This window comes from Rattus norvegicus, chromosome 17, assembly GCF_021556685.1.
Source record: "Rattus norvegicus strain SHRSP/BbbUtx chromosome 17, alternate assembly SHRSP_T2T, whole genome shotgun sequence".
NCBI lineage: Eukaryota > Metazoa > Chordata > Mammalia > Rodentia > Muridae > Rattus > Rattus norvegicus.
In genome coordinates this window covers 91,909,816-91,927,525 of record NC_141550.1, presented here as the reverse complement: position 1 = coordinate 91,927,525, position 17,710 = coordinate 91,909,816, and the positions used below count along the sequence as shown (strand labels likewise).

General features: G+C 37.2%; 2 protein-coding genes across 14 annotated transcripts in view; one reads left to right on the top strand and one right to left on the bottom strand.

Moving 5' to 3' along the window:
* Positions 1–10,008, top strand: part of Abi1 (abl-interactor 1) — an 81,272-nt gene extending 71,264 nt beyond the window's left edge. For 6 of the 10 annotated variants that reach the window (XM_087591586.1, XM_087591584.1, XM_087591582.1 and 3 more), the window contains 2 exons: positions 4,591–4,776; positions 8,051–10,008. In XM_087591586.1, coding sequence (XP_087447712.1) covers positions 4,591–4,776; positions 8,051–8,226 — 362 coding nt within the window. In that variant the 3' untranslated portion in view covers positions 8,227–10,008. 10 annotated transcript variants of the gene reach the window in all.
* The window catches only part of Pdss1 (decaprenyl diphosphate synthase subunit 1), a 38,310-nt gene continuing 30,423 nt past the window's right edge, over positions 9,824–17,710 (bottom strand). For 3 of the 4 annotated variants that reach the window (XR_015640603.1, XR_015640604.1, XM_087589629.1), the window contains exons 10-11: positions 14,296–14,376; positions 9,824–10,270 (exon numbers count right to left, since the gene is read on the bottom strand). Coding sequence is in view for 2 of the 4 variants with exons in the window: in XM_087589629.1 (XP_087445755.1) it covers positions 10,130–10,270; positions 14,296–14,376 (222 nt within the window). In the remaining 2 variants the exon portion in view is untranslated. The remainder of the gene's footprint in view (positions 10,271–14,295; positions 14,377–17,710) is intronic. The other variant, NM_001400847.1, reaches the window with a different exon arrangement.

Below are 17,710 nucleotides of genomic sequence, written 5' to 3'. Positions count from 1 at the left end.
GTAATTAACAGCTGTTAAACATTATTTGGTTTTAAATTTACATCTTTACCCTAAAGCTAGATTAGTCTGTTAGTTTATAGACTTAAAACTAAAATAGGTTTTTTTGGAGGGCTCTGTAGATGTTTAATTGTGACATATTTTAGAAGTCTTTCCTTGAAAAACATTGTGCTAAGATAAATGTTATAGTAAATTAAAAAGTTCCCCAAATAATGTAATGCTGGGTTAAGAGTAAGTGTACTTACTACATTATGCACTTACACCTGTGGCCGAGCCTTAGGTTCTGTGGGGACAAAAACTTGAAGATGGTAGCAGGGTTTGTTTGTTTGTTTTGTTTTGTTTTGTTTGTTTTCATTTGCAGACTGTTCTTGGCATACTTATTTATGTTTGTGGTCCTTGTAACTGACTTCTGCTTTTTGTTTGTTTCCTTTTCTTTATCTGTTTACTCCCCATACTGTGTCTTGCTGCCAGTTTCTATTGCCCCCCCTCCTCCCCCCATGCCTCAGTTGACTCCACAGATACCTCTCACAGGCTTCGTGGCCAGGGTGCAGGAAAACAGTAAGTCTGGAAACACAGCTGTCAGAGATTAGAGGCTGTCTTCTCTAGCATGCATGGCTGATGAGTCACCATTTTTCTTCTTATTGAGAAGCTAATCTTACCTTGAAGAGTAGGTACAGATACGTGTTACTGAAACTGAAGAGCACGGGCTTCTGTTCTTTTTTCCTTGTCTGCATGATTTTACTGACCCATATCAATTTCAAAACTGCAGTTTTCTTAAGTATTTAGATGATCTAAGGTATGAGATCTATATTTGTGTATTTTTAAGCAAAGAGTAAAATCAAGAGTGCAAATTATATTGAAACCCCTAATAGTTACTGGGACAATTAGAAAACACTTTGCAGCTGGGTATGGTGGTGCATGCCTGTAATCCTAAATCCTTGGGAGGTTGAGGTAGATTGAGATTTTCGTGTTAGAGGATACTGTGAGCTATATAGTGAGACACTGTCTTTAAAGAAATATACAAGTCAAGACAACAATAAAAATATACTTTAAGAGATTTGTCAAAATAGAATTACACTGTACATTTATCAGGAAATTGAGACAGTGTCCCTATTCCTTCCTTTAATAGCACAGATTGTTAGCCCAGTGAGGTGGCTCAGTTGGTGAAGCATAATGATTTGAATTCATCCCTAGATCCCACGTGGTGGAAAGAGAAACTTAACTCCTATAAGTTGTTCTCTGATTTCCATACATATACAAGATAAATAAATATAAAAAATTAGAGAATGGTTATAGATGCCGATCTATATGAGACTTCATTACCGAACATGCCTGTAGATTTTGATCTATATGAGGTTTCATGGCTGGACAGATAGCTCAGTGGGTTAAGAGCATTTGTTGTTCTTCAAGAGGACCTGGGTTTAGTTCACCCAGCACTCATGTTGTAGCTTACAACAGTCTGATTCCAGTTTCAAAGAATCCAATGTTGTGGGCTCTGCACTCATGTTATACATGTAGGCAAAACTCATGTACTTACAAAAAAAAATACTAAAAACCACGCATCTCCAAGAATAAGTGAATCAAATGCATGTTGTCCATCTGAGGGACTGGCAAGAAAGGTGGCATCTGCCTCCTGCCCTAGCCAGTAAGTGAGTAATGCTGGCCTGTGAGGTCATCTCCCAAATGTAAACCTGTCAGTCTTCTTAAAAGTTTTATCTTAGTGAAGACTGGGTTTAGTAACTTTTTGATATGTATACTTAATTTAAGTAGATAGTATTAATGATATCGTTTGAGATTACAGAAGATTCTATATGTCCAGAGTGAATATTGTGTGGCAAATAAAAAATACAGCTGCTGAATATATTCAATGTCAAACATTGAAATTAAGACAGTATTTAGTTCCAATTTACTTCATTTGCAATCTTCCCATCCATTTCAGAATTGTTTGAGTAATGAGCAACTAATTAAGCAGCCCATCCTTTGGGAAAGTAAATTTTTGCAAATTCTGTGTCAGCTTTTGCTGACTCTCATGATGCTTCTCTCAGTCCCTTCCTTCCACCAATCAAATATTGTTATTCAGTGTTACATGATAGGTTCTGGTAAGAATACAAACAAAAAATTTAAGACAGTATTCATAAGATGTATAAGGAGCTTATTGCAAATAGAGATTTAGAATTTTGAAATTTCTGAGTGCAAACCTTCTTACTATTAACTTCAGTTTGAAATTCTGTGTTCCAATATTTAAAATTAAATAAATCTTAGGTGTTTAAAAATGATAAGGGTAAGTTGCTAGTCACTGCTGTCCCCTTCCCCATTTTTGATGTTCTAAGCAATATCCAGGGCCTTGTACATGCTGAAATAGTTGAATGACATTCTCAGCTTCTGGAATTTGGAGCAGATCTCCTGTGTCACTGAGCTGGCCTTGCAGTATAGTCCCTTCTGCCTCAGCCTCCTGAGTATTGGGATGGCAGATATGTTGATCATGCCCAGCGATATTGCAGTTTCTTGATGCTGATACAGTTTAGAAACTAAACGTGTCAGAAGTGGGAGAGTATGCCAGTTTATCTCTTTATACTGCCCTATCATGAAGAATTCTAGGAAAGAAGCTCAGTAGCCATTGAACATCAACTTTGTGGGCCTAGAGAACATTGACTAACTGATAACTGGAGAAAACAAAACCCCGTATTCTTATGCATTATTCCCAAAGAGACACCTTGACATAACGATTTCTGTTCTTTTTGCCAAACACATGATGTTGAGTTCATTATTTTTACACCACTGGTATTCCAAGTTTATTTTCAAGTTTTTCTAAGCAAGTTAAGATTAAGAAATTGTATATCAGCACTTTAAATATTTTATCAAGCGTATATATTTTATGTGCTTTTTAAATGCTCGTGTTCTGGTACTCAGAGAAAGTGACAATAAATACATGTATCTATAACCTAGTCTGGTTTAAGATATGAGCTCTTAATGACTCATGCCTTTTTTTATTTAACATCAGATAGGCTTTTGAACTATACATGGATAGTGTTAGGTAAAGTACGAGGGCACAAAGTTGGGTTGATCAGACGTTTGGCATAAAATTGAAGATAAGCCAGTATGTGCTCAGTGGCAGTTGAGTGGACCTTGAGAAGCTTCCTTCCACGTGGAAAGCTTTATTCTATGGAGGAGGTGTTAGGTGCAGGGTGAGCCAGTGTGGTGAACAGCTCAGCTGCACACACACTGCTCGGCTGTTAGGTTCTCGTGGGCATCACCACGCAGGGTTTATTTTCTATTGTCTTTGTCATCTTAAGGATAAAAGTAAAACCACAGAATTAAACTCTGCTTACTTTAAACTAGCATTGCCTAGATCCTAACACTCTGTCCTCAGTCAGGAACAATAACCTGTAAAATCAAATCAGTTAATACAAGAACCTGTCCTTCTTTTCTTTTTCTCTCTTATTAAAAAGACAAGGTTCTTTTTGGGTAGTTGTGGATAGCCTAGAATTAGCTGTGTAGACCAGGTTTGCCTTTAACTCACAGAGATCCCTGGGCTTCTGCCTCCCAAGTACTGGAAAGAAAGGCATGCACTACCTTCCCTGACTCCCCCCCCAAACCCCCAATCCCCTAAACTTTTAAAGGAATTTGTGGAGTAGAAGTTTGAGCATTAGTTGTGTTAGCTTCAAATGTTTTAGTCCTAGCAGCATTGGTGGCCGAGTAAGTACAGCCCCACACGCCCATTTTCCTGTTAACACCGGGTTCTTTAAAGCATGTGTACACATACCCCAGCCGTCTAGAATCTGAGGTGCGATTCTTTTTTGTTTGTTTATTTCTTTTAAAATTACTACATCTTCAGTATTTTATGTTTAAATCTTAACTTAATTGTGTTTTAAGTTAAAAACTGGATCTTTAGGATCTGGTGTCATCTCATGCACTGTTTTATTAGCCATACTACAAAATCTTAGTTTCCTTTCTACATTAAATGTTGACTATGAATATAACTAATTCATTAAAAGATACTCAATGCAGTCTTCTCATTTGGAATTATTTTTATGTTTGTTAAATTTAAATAGAAAACAAACAAACAAAACCCTATACAAAAATTTAAACATGATATGACCAACTTGGCTTTACTCTTTATTAAAGCAAAACATAAAAGACATGTCCACTTGAGATGCAGTTTCTAGGGCACTAAAGCTACTAAAGCCACAATCGCAGGCATGACTATACATAGCGAAAGCCATCAGACCTCTGCTGTATGATACTTCGTGGTATTCCATGACAGAGTCCCCTCGGCAACTTGGCCTAGGGGAGCGTTTGTTTTTACCTGAGACTTAGGATAGAGAAACTTCTTTACTCCTGTAATTCTAATGAAAGTAGATACTGTATCCTAACCTCTTACATTCACTAATGTAGCATTTATTATGCTTATTTTATCTCATTTTATTGTTGCAAAATTGTGCTTAAAAGTAGTATAGACTTTAACACACCCAGCTTTTACCTCTAATCACTGCATGGTTTATATAGTGCATGCTCTATGAGTTAGAAACTTGGTTAAATTCTGTTAATAGACAATTTTTCCTTTAGACTAATTACTTGTCTGAATCCTTTTAGTTGCTGATAGCCCAACTCCACCACCACCTCCTCCACCAGATGACATTCCCATGTTCGATGACTCTCCACCTCCCCCACCACCTCCTCCTGTGGACTACGAAGACGAAGAAGCTGCAGTAGTTCAGTATAGTGACCCATATGCAGATGGGGACCCTGCATGGGCTCCCAAGAACTATATTGAGAAAGGTGAGGTACTGTTATCATGGAGCGATGTGAAGTACAGTAACCTAATTACGGAATTTTATTATTATTTACAAAAATGTCTCATCCAGTGTTTCTTACCTGGCACTGTCTTACCAGTCAAGATGGTAAGTAACTCTTACTGCCTACACTTTGTAGTTTTCAGGAGTGTGAAAGGGAGATACTTCTTTATTCTTTGAATTTAAATTGTTTAGATGCATCTTTTCAAACCATGATGCTTCTGTCTTCAGATTAACTTGCCTATGTTTTATAGATCAAAACTTAGTTAAATGACTTCCTGAGGCATGTATTTATATGATCTTACTGATGTTTCAAGGCCAGGTATAGTTTAGATTTTGCTGGCTCTATTGACTCAAAAGGTTTGTAGCTCAAAGCTATACATTAATATATATGTAGGTAGATGTAGTTGTGTTCAGTAAAACTTTATTTACAAAAATTGGTAGTTGGGGAGCTGGAGAAATGGTTCAGAGTTAAGGGCATTTCTTACAGGTTCATTTTCTAGCACCTACATGGTGACTCATACCCATCTATAACTATAGTTCTAGGAGATCTAATGATCTCTTGTGTTTGACTTCTGGTACCAGACATACATGTGGTCAGATACAGATATACAGACAAAAACACTCAGAACAGAAAATAAAATTAAAATAAGAATCTAAAGTGTGAATGGCAATAGGTTAGATTTGCCATTGGGCTATTATTTGTTGATTTTTTTAGTGTAAGTCAGGTTAATATTTAGGAGGATTAAGCTGGGCATGACTTGAAATCATATGCCACAAATCATAGTACACAGAAGGCAGAGGCAGGAGGATCATTGCAAATTTCACATTAGCCTGGTGTGTGTAGTTATCTCAGCCTTCTGCCTTAGGCAGAGAAGAGTTAGTAGGATTATTGTCAGACTTAAGGATTCTGTTGCTATGGTAAAACAACATGACTAAAATCAGCCTGGGGAAGAAAGGTCTTATTTCATACAGCTTGTAAGAGATGTCAGGGCAGGAACCTAGAAGCTGTAGAGGAATGTTGCGTACTGGATTGCTTCTCTTAGCTTGTTCAACCTTTAACTTGCATCCAAGACCCAGGAGTGGCACTACCCAGGATGGACTGTGGCCTCTCACATCAATCAAGAGATGCCAATCTTACAAAGACATTTTTTTCAATTGATTCTTTCCTCCCAGATCATTTCTAGATTGTGTCAAGTAAGCCAATACACTTACATTTGAAGTTTTAATAACACTTTTGTGATGGCAAGATAATGAAACTTATTTAACCTGGCTGGCTAATCAGTTTATAGCATGACTATTTAAAGCCTTTTTCTTATTGACCATGTATCTTTAACCTAATATATGCGGATGTGATACTGATCTTTCTATTAAACTAATAGACTTAAATTCCAGAGAGCCTTCACAGTACATATAAAAGGGAGAGTTTGACTTTTTATCATGATTAGATCCTGGGTAATATAATCAACATCAAATTATTATTAATGGTAAGTAGTAGTGAGAGAAATTATATGAGGGAGTATATACATTGAGATGAGACCCTTACACTTAAAAAGAAAACTAGAAAACAAGCACAATGTGCTTCAGTACTTTCCTGAGCCATTTGCATTAGAGAAACTAAGAACTCGAAGTAGTTTTTGTTCTGTTCAAAGATGTGAATACTTTGGACTGTTGTTAGTATAACATTGTACAGCACTGAATCTCACCTCCTGTGACTCTAGATACTAAAGAGTATTACCAAAGTTAAATTAGCTATAGACCTTTTCTTAATGATTGTTGATCTTTTGCAATCTCACATACTGCAGTGTTTTGGAATGAGAAAAGACTGCTTATTTAATTTAATAAATGGCGGTAGTCAATTGGTACTTCAAATCTTCCCCTATTTCACTAATTTAGTTATTAAGGAGGCAAACCATCTTTCCTAGGGGAGAAATAATTCTGGACCATCATAAATGCTTTAAAAATTGTATTTTAAGAAACTTAAAAATAAATGACATATATAAAAATCACTCAAGTATTAGTCACATATAATAGAATATAAAATATGGAATTTTAGGATTATCTTAAAAAATGAGTTTAAGGGAATATTTAAATTTACAAACCAGTAGTTAAGAAAGTATTATACATGTAAGTTGTTTTCCCTTCTTACAACAATGGAAAGACAGAATATGTTAACCAGAAAGGAAGAGTATCTTGAACTTTGTCACACTTTCTGGGGTTTCCCTTACTTTTACCATCTTTTAAAACAAAACTCTTAAAGTAAGTAGACACTTTTTTTTTCTATTTTAAAATCCAAGTTTATACTCATTAATTAACATGGAATTTTTGAATATAGATTTATTTCCCAGTAAATGTGTGGTGTGGTCAAATTAAGACACCTAGAGTAATCTGGTTTACTGAATGGCTTTGTTCGTAATGTATTTGTAACATGGCACTTTGCTTAGATACTCCATGGATATTTGTCTGAATGAACAGAAAACCTAAACAACCATTAAATTTAATGCTTGGTTTTGTGGGAGTGCAAGCCAGTAATGCAAGCATTTGGGATGTTGAAGCAAACCAAGAGTCTGTGGACCAGTCTAAGCTAAACAGTGAGATCTTGTCTCAGAAAACCAAAAACAAATCTAAAACCACATAAGTTCAGAGATTTTAAAATTACTACTTCATGTGTTTTATGGGGAGGTACATAAGCCATTGTGTGCATGAAGATGAGAGGGCAGCTCACAGCTGCCTCCTCTTCTGTATAGGACTCGAGAGCCCAAATTCAGGCCATTATGCTTGGCACTTGTTTCCAAGCCTAGTCATCTCACTGGCCTCAGATGTTTCTTAAAGAGATTTAGTGCCCTCTTTCATGTGATCATATTATCAGTGTGGCCATTATGTCAGGTCAATGATTTAGGGACTTGATTGATCATTTACTTCTACTGTGCCTTTAATCCCAGCACTTGGGAGGCAGAGGCAGGTGGATCTCTGTGAGTTTGAGGAGAAACCCTGCCTAGAAAAAAACAAAAATAAATAAAAGTGAATAAATAAACTCCCACTAGAATTGCTTACTTTTCCTAAACTATAGATTTACTTGGTATTACATTTTAAATTTCAAGTAGGGGGCTGGGGATTTAGCTCAGTGGTAGAGCGCTTACCTAGGAAGCGCAAGGCCCTGGGTTCGGTCCCCAGCTCCGAAAAAAAGAACAACAAAAAAAAAAAAATTCAAGTAAACATTGGAGATAGTATCCTCATGCCATACTTTGTTTCCTCCACAGTTGTTGCAATATATGATTATACAAAAGACAAGGATGATGAGCTGTCCTTTAAAGAGGGTGCAATCATCTATGTCATAAAGAAGAACGATGATGGCTGGTTCGAAGGAGTTTGCAATCGAGTAACTGGACTCTTCCCTGGGAACTATGTTGAATCAATCATGCACTATACTGATTAGTTTTTCTTTCGTTTTCTTTTCATGTAGGTTATTACTCTGTCATACTGTGGGACTATATGGTTAACAATTGTTTTAATGTTTAAAATGTGCCCATATTTTCAGGACATGTTTTATTGGTATATTTGGATGTCTACCTGTAAGCTTAAAATTTGGAGGCAGTTCAAACGTTGCTGAACAGCAATTGCTGTCAGACTGCCTGTAATTGATCATGCATATGTACTCACACCTTGATACGTTTATGACCAGCCTAAAAATTCTGGGGATGTGGGTTATTATGTTTAACAAATCATGGTTCAGAATGCACCATTACATGTTTCAGTGCAGCATGGTCACTAACATTGTGTCAGACTAATAGGAAAAAAAAAAAAACAGAAACTTCAATGCTGGTGCTGGTCATACTTTTGGTTTCAATTCTCATTTTTAAAAAAGTACTGTGTTTAAAGCATGCATAAATTTTTATGTATTGAAATATACTTAGCAATTCAAGAAGCTTCCAATTTGTGTAAGCGTTATCTGGAGCACTACTCATACCTGAGTCTCCTAAGTTCTCCACGTGAAATGAAAGACTAGCTGTATGCTGTAATTTGTATCTAAGTTTTTTAATGAGTGAGATTTGCATTATAAATTTTTCCATTCATAAATACATAAGTAAACCAAAGGATTTTTGTCCTCTCCTTTACTGGTTTGCTTTAATCATGTGTGCTCATGCATATGCATGCACACCCCCAGCCCCTTAAAAAAGATTTATTGCAGAATTATGGTTCTATTTTCTCAATGCATCAGTTTGAAAATATTTTTAGCTTAATCTTAATGTGTCCAAACAGCAATGCGACAGAATTTTGCAGATTTTGGAGCTAGACTGTGTCAGAGTAAGCACATGATATTCTGGGGGTAACATCTGAAGGAATGCTACACTTGACCTTTTATATTTTAATGAAACTGAATTTACACTGACTCAGTGAAAGGAAAATCTTTTACATATTGTAAAGATGGATGCAGTTAGTTTGTGGATAGGCATATTTAATCCATTGCCTGCCACTAGAAACAAAATTTTTACAATAATTGGGAAAGAAACTAGGCCATGTAATAAGCAGGTTTGTATTGTAACTTAAATGCAACACATGCACTTTGTGTGTCTCCTTGATTTAAGGGAGGGTTTGAGGGATACTTCTCTTGTATATAAGACTGTACTGCTTAGGATATTAAAGTAGATCACACAAGTGTGGGTTTCTATGTATTGAGGGTTACAGATTATGACAGCATAGTAAGTGATGAGAGCAGTGCAAAATATTTCTGAAAATTAAAGACCATTGTTCCTACCAAATCAACTATTCCATATATATTTCACCTTTGTTATTTTTGAAGTACTATGTCATTAGTGATCAGATAGCTATATTATGCTTTCTTTTTGAAGCAGAATGTTTTCTTCATTTGTAAATAACCTGTTGTCTAAATTTTATCTACAGTCTTTTATAATAAACTATGCTCCTATACAAAAAATTTGGATATCGTTAAAATATAACTAACATGGATTTAAATAGTACAGACTTCAGAATTCTTTGACCCTTAATCCTATGGTGAAACAAAGACAAACCACTTGAATTTTAACATTGATTATTTATTTGTGTAATGGCTTTACATGTGGGCATTAACAGTGTAAACAATACCACATATAACCATCAGGATACCTCGATTAGAATTTATAGCACTATGATGACAATGGTTTAATTACATTTAAAAAGTTTTCTGAAAAACTTTGCCAATAAAAAAATTGCCCATCAATAAGGTTGAAATTATTTTTTAAAATGATTTTTGGTTATCTGCACATGAAGCAAATAGTGTTTCACAAAATTCATTAGGCACAGTCTGGTAAAATAGCTGCCAGAAAGAACAAAAAGAATTGTCATTTATCTCTTGTGAGCACACTTTCTGAAAGCTGAATGAGGGCGTCCCTTTCTGTAGAAGGTCGAAGCTTCCGGATCTCTCGCACTGCCTTGTGGCAATACTGCTGGGCGAGGTAGGTGGTTTGCTGCACGCCGTCACTCTGCAGGAGACAACAGAACAGACAGACCACTCGTCAGCTCCTGGACTGCTGCTACAGTAGGCTGACATACAGTTTGAGATCAGATGAGCTGTGCAGATGATAATCAGACTATGTCTTCAAGTTCCTTCCCACCAAGTGGCTGTTCCGTCTGTCTACTTTATACCTTTTCTCACATGGAAACTCTAGCTTTGTTAGCACACACAGACATCAACTCTGTCATGCACCCAGCTATTTTCTGTTATTTTAAAAAGATGAAAATGCCAGTTTCTGCTGTTGCCTTTCCTACTGGAAATCACATAGCCCAACCACAGCCTTTCCTAGTCTAGTCATTATCTCAGTGTCTGTGATTCTTCTGCAGATCACCTCACCAGCATGACCAACTTCTGGTTCCTCTTGTATGAGGACACCACTGCTTCTGTCCACTCTGCGGAGATGCTAAAGATGGTTACATTATGTCTCTAATGGTGGTTCTTTCTAGAAGCAGGGCAGTAATTAAACGTTTCTTTTTCTGATAGAGTACTCAAACCCTTCTCCATGATTCTCAATCAGTTATTTAGGAAACAATATTAGTATACAGTTGAAATGCTTTCCTCAAAACATGAGTTTAGTTTTGTTCTTTCTCTTTGGTATGTCAGCACGTCTTGCTTAAGTATCTGCAAATAACCTACCATAAAGGGTATGTGAGAAGCCATTATTTCTTTATTTCCTTTTTGAGACAGGATCTTACCCTGCAACCCATGCTGGCCTAGAGCTCACTGTATAGATCAAGCTGGCCTTAAACTCACAGAGATCCATCTGCCTTTGCCTTCCAAGATCTGGGCATGATCACAACCAATTAGAAACCAGCTTTTTATTCTGTAAGTGTGATTTCACTTGCCTGAAGTCTTATTTAATGTTTCAACTCAATTTCAGGTTTCAAGTATTCACTTGGATGTCTATTTGGAAGACCTTACTCTGCTCTCTTCTGGCATCCAGTGTTTTATTGCACAGAGCCAGTTTTGGAATCTTTGCCCTTGTACTACTTTGTACATTGTCTTCCTGAAATAGTGGACATTATGGCTTATGTATGCATACAGTAACTATTCTTACTGATTCCTCCCACTGTTGTTCCCAATCCCCAGTTGTTACTGGTCCTCTTTCTCAAGGGTATCTATCTCTTTCTGCTTTTATGTAAATAAATTTCACCAACTCTTCCTCTTCCACTTAAGATCCTTTATCTCCTTTTATGACCCACACATACACAAATTTAAATCTAGAATATGTTTATGAGAAACGATCTTTTTTGAGACTGGATAATTTGATAATGATTTCTAGTTCCATCCATTTTCCAGTAAAATACTATAATTTCATTTTAATTTTAAAATATTTTTTATTTATATGTGTGGCAGTATGTGGGTATGTACCTGTTGAGTATAGGTGTCATGTAGACTAGATGAGGATGTCTGAGCTCCTGAAACTCAGGAGGCTCACACAGGCAGTTGTGAGCCACCAGGCTTAGGTGCTGTGAATTAAATACAGGTCCTCTTAAAGAACAGTAAGTCATCTCTGCAGCTCTGATTTCATATTTCTTCATGGCTTGATAAAATTCCATTGCCCATATACATCACATTTTTTTTTTATTCACCAGTTCAGGAACAGCTAGGTTTTATTTCTTAACTAGGACGAACAGTTCAGCAACAACATAGACCGCAACTATCTCTGGTTATATGTTGTCTTAAGGGTCCATTGGACAAAAGAGCACAGCTGGGTTAATGTGGTTCTTATGTGCACTAACTTCCATTGTGGCAACATGACTTTACATTCTCATTAGCAGTAAATAAGGTTTCCTTCCTTTCACTCTGCACCCTTGTTAAGAGCCACTCTGATGATGGTGAGATGGAATCTCAGTTTTAATGTGTTTGCTAATAATGTTGAATATGTTTTCAAAAACTTACTGGCCATGTGTATATCTTTAGTAATGATTGAATTATCATTTAATTTTTCAGTTCTTTATATATTTGGGGTGTTAGATATATAGTCTGTAGTTTTTTTTCTTGTGCATATTGTCTGTTGATCATGCAGAAGCTTTTAAATATAATCCCATTTGTCAGTCCTTAGAATTATTTCTTATTCTATCTGAGTTGAGTAATGGACTAGAGCTGAGTGGGCTTGGTGCTGGAGTCTTTGCTAAAGTACAAAACTGTTCAGTACTTGGCACGAGCGAGCTTTAAAAAGGTCTTGTTTTAATAATTCAGTATCTTTGTAGATTTAGATTCTCTTGTTTATAGTTTTCAGTATCCTTATATTCACATTTTCTTCTGCTCAGTAAGTTTTAACCAACTCCTTAGTAATCCTCAGTTGTCCACAATACTTAATGAAAGAATAGGATTTAGAAGCCCCATCAAGTGTATAAGGATCTAGAATTTAGACCCCTTTGTGGTTTTTAAGTGCATGTCTGTGTCACACAGACAGACAGGGTGGTTTCTGAAAGGAAGAGCATGTATAATTTATGAGAACTACAATTAATTTCACTCCTTCAGTCTCACCAATCACTTGAGTCCTTGAATCACTTTCTAAAACCATGTTGGACATAACCTGAGCATGCACGTCTTTGTCCATTCGCTGTATCTACACAATCATAACTAGGTATTATAAACAATATAAAGTATAGAGCAATAGTCTAAATATCTAAACACCCATTCATCTTTGAGATCCAAGGGGGGTTCTGCAACCCTCAGCGATACCAAAGGACTGCTGCACTATTACTTCTAAGGCCAGAGCCCCGCTGATGAATATTGGATTTGAGGTTTTATAGCATTGCCAAGCACTCACTAATACTGGAAACATGATCATTAAGAATTCTTCCTTGTGTTGTACACTAAATATAGATCTTAGACCGCAGTTGCTTACAAATTCTTGTTTGCTTACTCTATTCCATTTAACGTGTGGCTTCCAGATAATTTTATTTGGAAGCTGATTACTTAAAAAAAAAAAAAAAGAACAATCCATTTATGTACGTGTTTAGTGTGTGGGCGTGTACATGACAGGGTACATATGGATATAAGAGGAAAACTTGCAGGAGTTGACTTTCCTTCCACCACGTGAGTCTCTGAAAATCAGACTCAGGTCGAATGGCTTTGCAGGAAGTTCCTTTACCCACTGGCTCTGGAAATAATTCTTTAAAGAAAACAAAGCCTTCAGCATCTAGGAGAAAGCTCTGAAGGTACACAGCACGTTTAAAACATGGCTCTGGGTCCTGAGGAGAGTAAACTGCGGCTTGCTCGCTGTGTTTGCTCAAGTCTTTCCAATGACCCATTGCCTTAGCAGGAGAGGCATTTATGAGTTACTGTGACCCTCTAGCTACTGTGACCCTCGAGCTGTGTGACCCTTGAGCTGTAGCTCTGGGCAGGGATGGGGCTTGTTCCAGGCACAGCACAGTGGTGATATTCATGGACACAGGACAGCTCATTTCAACCTGACAGGGTTCACTTGGCTTGGCCTGCATAGGAAGATTACTGAATAACTTCAAAGAGAAATTATATTAATTGGGTTTTTTTTTTTTTTTGGGGGGGGGGGGGGGAGGCTTTTGAGATGGCTCAGCAGGTAAATGAGCTTGCTGCCAAGCCTGAATGAGTTAAAAAATCCCCAGGACCCACATGATGTAAGAAGAGAACCAGCTCCTGCAAGTACAGCACGTAGGCACCACAATTAAATATAAAAGAAAATAGCATTTTAAATTTTCAAATGAGTTTTCCTAGTTATTGTCAAATCTGGTAAGGGTTGACCAACTTGGCTCTGTATAAAATTTTGTTACTGTACCTGCTGTTGCCTTTTGTATTTTTTAAGATGGTCTTACTTGGGGATAGGCCAAGTACCTAACCTCAATGAGTAAAAGCCTGCTTGCGGAGCCTGATAAACTGAGTTGATCCCTGGGACATAGACAGTCAGAAGGAACCTACACTTAATAGTTGTCATGACTTTTCCTAGGTGCTGGGCACATGCATGTGCACAAACTGGATTTAAAATCATCCTTTAAAAAATCTTACCTGTAATACATATTGCCGTGCTCTGTCCACATCTCCTGGCAAACTGAACCGTCTCATTATCATAGCATTCATTTCTGGGAACTAACCATAAAGAAGAGAAATCTTTTTATTGTTTTAATACTTGTTCGTAACTATAGAAAATAAGAAAAACAAAAAGGGGGGGGGGTGGAGTGATGGCTCAATAGTTAAGAACACTTGTACTCTTGCAGAGAATATGTATTGGTTTCTCAGCATCCAGGCAGATCAGTCTCCTGTAATTTCCTCTCTGACCTCCAAGGGCACTGCACACATGCAGAACACAACAGACAAGCAGGCACATACATATTAAACAAAACAGACCTAATTGTTCTATTTGCAGTCCAGTATTAAGTAAGCTTCAGGAGGATAAAGTACTGCAGTACTCTGAGCCTCTCAGGTTCTAATTCAGTAGGCTGTGGTTTAAAAATGCACTTTTAATAAATTGCCAAGTGATGTTGGTATTGGTGGTCTAGGAAGGGGTTAGGAATTAGACAGTGTTGAGTGTACACAGAAATCATCTACATGTGTATGTGGCATGAGGTGGGGGAAGGGGCGTTAAGTGCCTTGATCCTACTCCCAACAAATCTGATTGTACTGGTGTTAGGATCATCAAATGAACACCTCCTTTGGATTGAAGGAGACAGCGATGTCACCAGATAAGTGTACTAAGTTATAGAAAGATGAGACACAGCTCAGCATTAGACCATTTGCCCAGCATGGTTAGAGTGCTGTTCCATCCCTAACACAAACAAAAATTCATGGGCTTGAAGACTTTGTAAGGGAGGAAAATTCTCCCTTTTGCTTTTCTAGGTTCATGGCTGGTCCTAGAACTAATTCATAGTAGCACAAATAAGGGAGAGGAAATAAAAAGGCCCAATAGCAAAAGAAATAAAACAGCTAGGCTGGCTGCATGGTCTGATGACTGGAGTTTGATCTCAGAACCTACGACAGGAGGAGAGAACTGACTCACTCAGCCACCTGTCTCCCAGTGTGCACATGCACACAAACAAAATATAAATTTCTTGGTCGTAATGAAAATGCCTTTTATCCTCTTCATTTCTTAGTGGTTGTTTAGGAAGATGGCATCACTAGGACCAAACCAAGATCACATCACTTCCAGACCCACACCCTGTGTCCAGGTTCTGCTAGAGACCATCCCAGCTGAACAAATTTCATCTCAGCCTTCTTTTCTGTTTCAACTTTGCAATTTTTAGCAGTCTGCAGTTCCATGGCGTAAGGGGTAGGATGTGTTCTGTCAGATAGCCATGCTTACACAGTTGCCAGTTTCCCTGGCACTGCGCCTAAAGGATGAGATAAGTTCTCCTGTAATAGTGACTGTGGAATCTGCAGCAGAAAGAAATAGAGAAACAAACAAACAAAAAAAACAGAGAAGAGAAGCCCTAACCAAACGAGGAGCAGTGTTTTAGAAAAGTACATGTTTGAGAACAAAGTTGTAGAGACAGCTAACATCCATACAGAAGTTAATGAACCAACAACTGGTTAGTTCTTAAGTACTAGTTTGCATTAGTTACTGGTCTTTTATGAATAAAATCAAGAAATCAATCAGATAATTTTGGTGGTTTCTTTAAGTTTTTAATTCCCCCACCTGCTTATTTCTAGGCTGTATCTTAAAGCAGATGTGATGGTGTCTTGGGCATCTCGTAAGAAATTTGCTGTGTATGATATATAAGCTTTTCTTTCCCAGCATGATTTACATGATAGATGAAATATGCCAACTATGTAGTTTCTCTGATGCTTTTACTGTAAAAACACTAAACAAGAATCATTTTAAGGAAAACTAAGTTGCAGTGAGCATAACTACATTTCCTCCTTTGAAGTAACACCATGTAAATTTTAATATGCAAATATTAAACTTCTAAAAGCTCATCCCCCACCCATGAGGAAGAAGTGGGAAACTAGATGATTCTCACCCCAGCTTCAGTGAGAAGACTTTTTTTTGGTGCTTGTTCATGCTGTTTTACAAGTAGGAAAATAGTCTGTGAGGGAGTTGGACTTCTACTCTGAAGTGTGTTCACAAAACTTGAGGGGGATTAGTGCACTGGGATGGGACGGTCCCCAAACCTGGGTAGTTAATTCTAGGGCACCAAATAGTCACAATAGTGTAAGCCTGGGCATCTGGTGCACAGGCTGGTGATGACAGTGGGAAGTACGCTGACAGCCTGGCATTTAGGTCTAGTGATTTATCAATAACAAGCAGATGAAAGAAAAGTTTTTAAAAGGAGCTTTTAAGTTAATTTGATCTCAACAAAAAAGGAAAACACTTATATTTTATTTCTGAGTATTTCACAAACATTTTCATATGTCATTGGGAGATTTAATATGAATATTTAAAAAAATACATAATAGAAAGCCAAACAATTTTCTCACATTGTTTTCCAAACTGAAGGATATCACTATGTCTTAATTACTTTCTCACATTTACATATTTAAATAGCAGCTTTAGAGAAGGTAATCAGCAAGTCTAAACAAGGAAAAAGAGGACAGACATTTCTAATTAATCTTTACCTTTTTGAGCATCACACACAGCAAGAATAACCATCAGACATTATAACCACACTTCAGGGAAATGTGCATTCAAACTTTTGCAAAAGTTTATATTTTGAGAAAAATTATAAAGCCTGAGACAGTATAACAGATTCAGGTAAATGTTACTGAGTTAATGTGCAAGGAATTTTAAAGAAAAAGGGTGAAGACTTGCTTGTTTAGGATAAACTATTTCCCATTTCTTGTCCAGTAGATTCTGTGTACAATTTCTTTACAGACTGCTACCTCTGGCTCTGGTTTGGACTTGTGAATAAGGTCTTTGACAATGTTGTAGACTGTATTTTTTTTTCTTTCCTTTTTTTTTGGGGGGGGGCACCAATCTCATATAGCCTAGAAAGACCTTCAACTCACTGTGGAGCTGACAATAACTTTGAATTCCTAGCCTTTACTTCCCAAGTGCTAGTGATGGAGTCCAGGGACTTGTGCAAGCTAAGCAATTACAAAAAGAGCTCAAGTGTTTGCTCTTGAAGAGAATATACATACTTACACAAGAGTATACTAACTATCACCACTGAGATCTCTTCAGAAATCATAAAGTGAACGTGCTTGCATGTGTATGTGTGTGATGCATGTGTTCATTCTGAGTCAAACCCAGGGTCGTATACATGTTAGGCAAATCTCTCCTGCTGCACCATGGCCTCCTGATAGACACCTCAAATCCCTGAACATGGCTATCAAGGAATCTTTCACAAAGATATCAAAAATAGGAGAACCAGTCAAAAAGTTCTTAGCCCAGCAAATTATAATGTCAAGATCACTGACCATGCAGCATTAAAAAGGAAAAGGTAAGCTAGGGTTTGGTGAACATAGCTATTATCTTTGTACTTGAGAG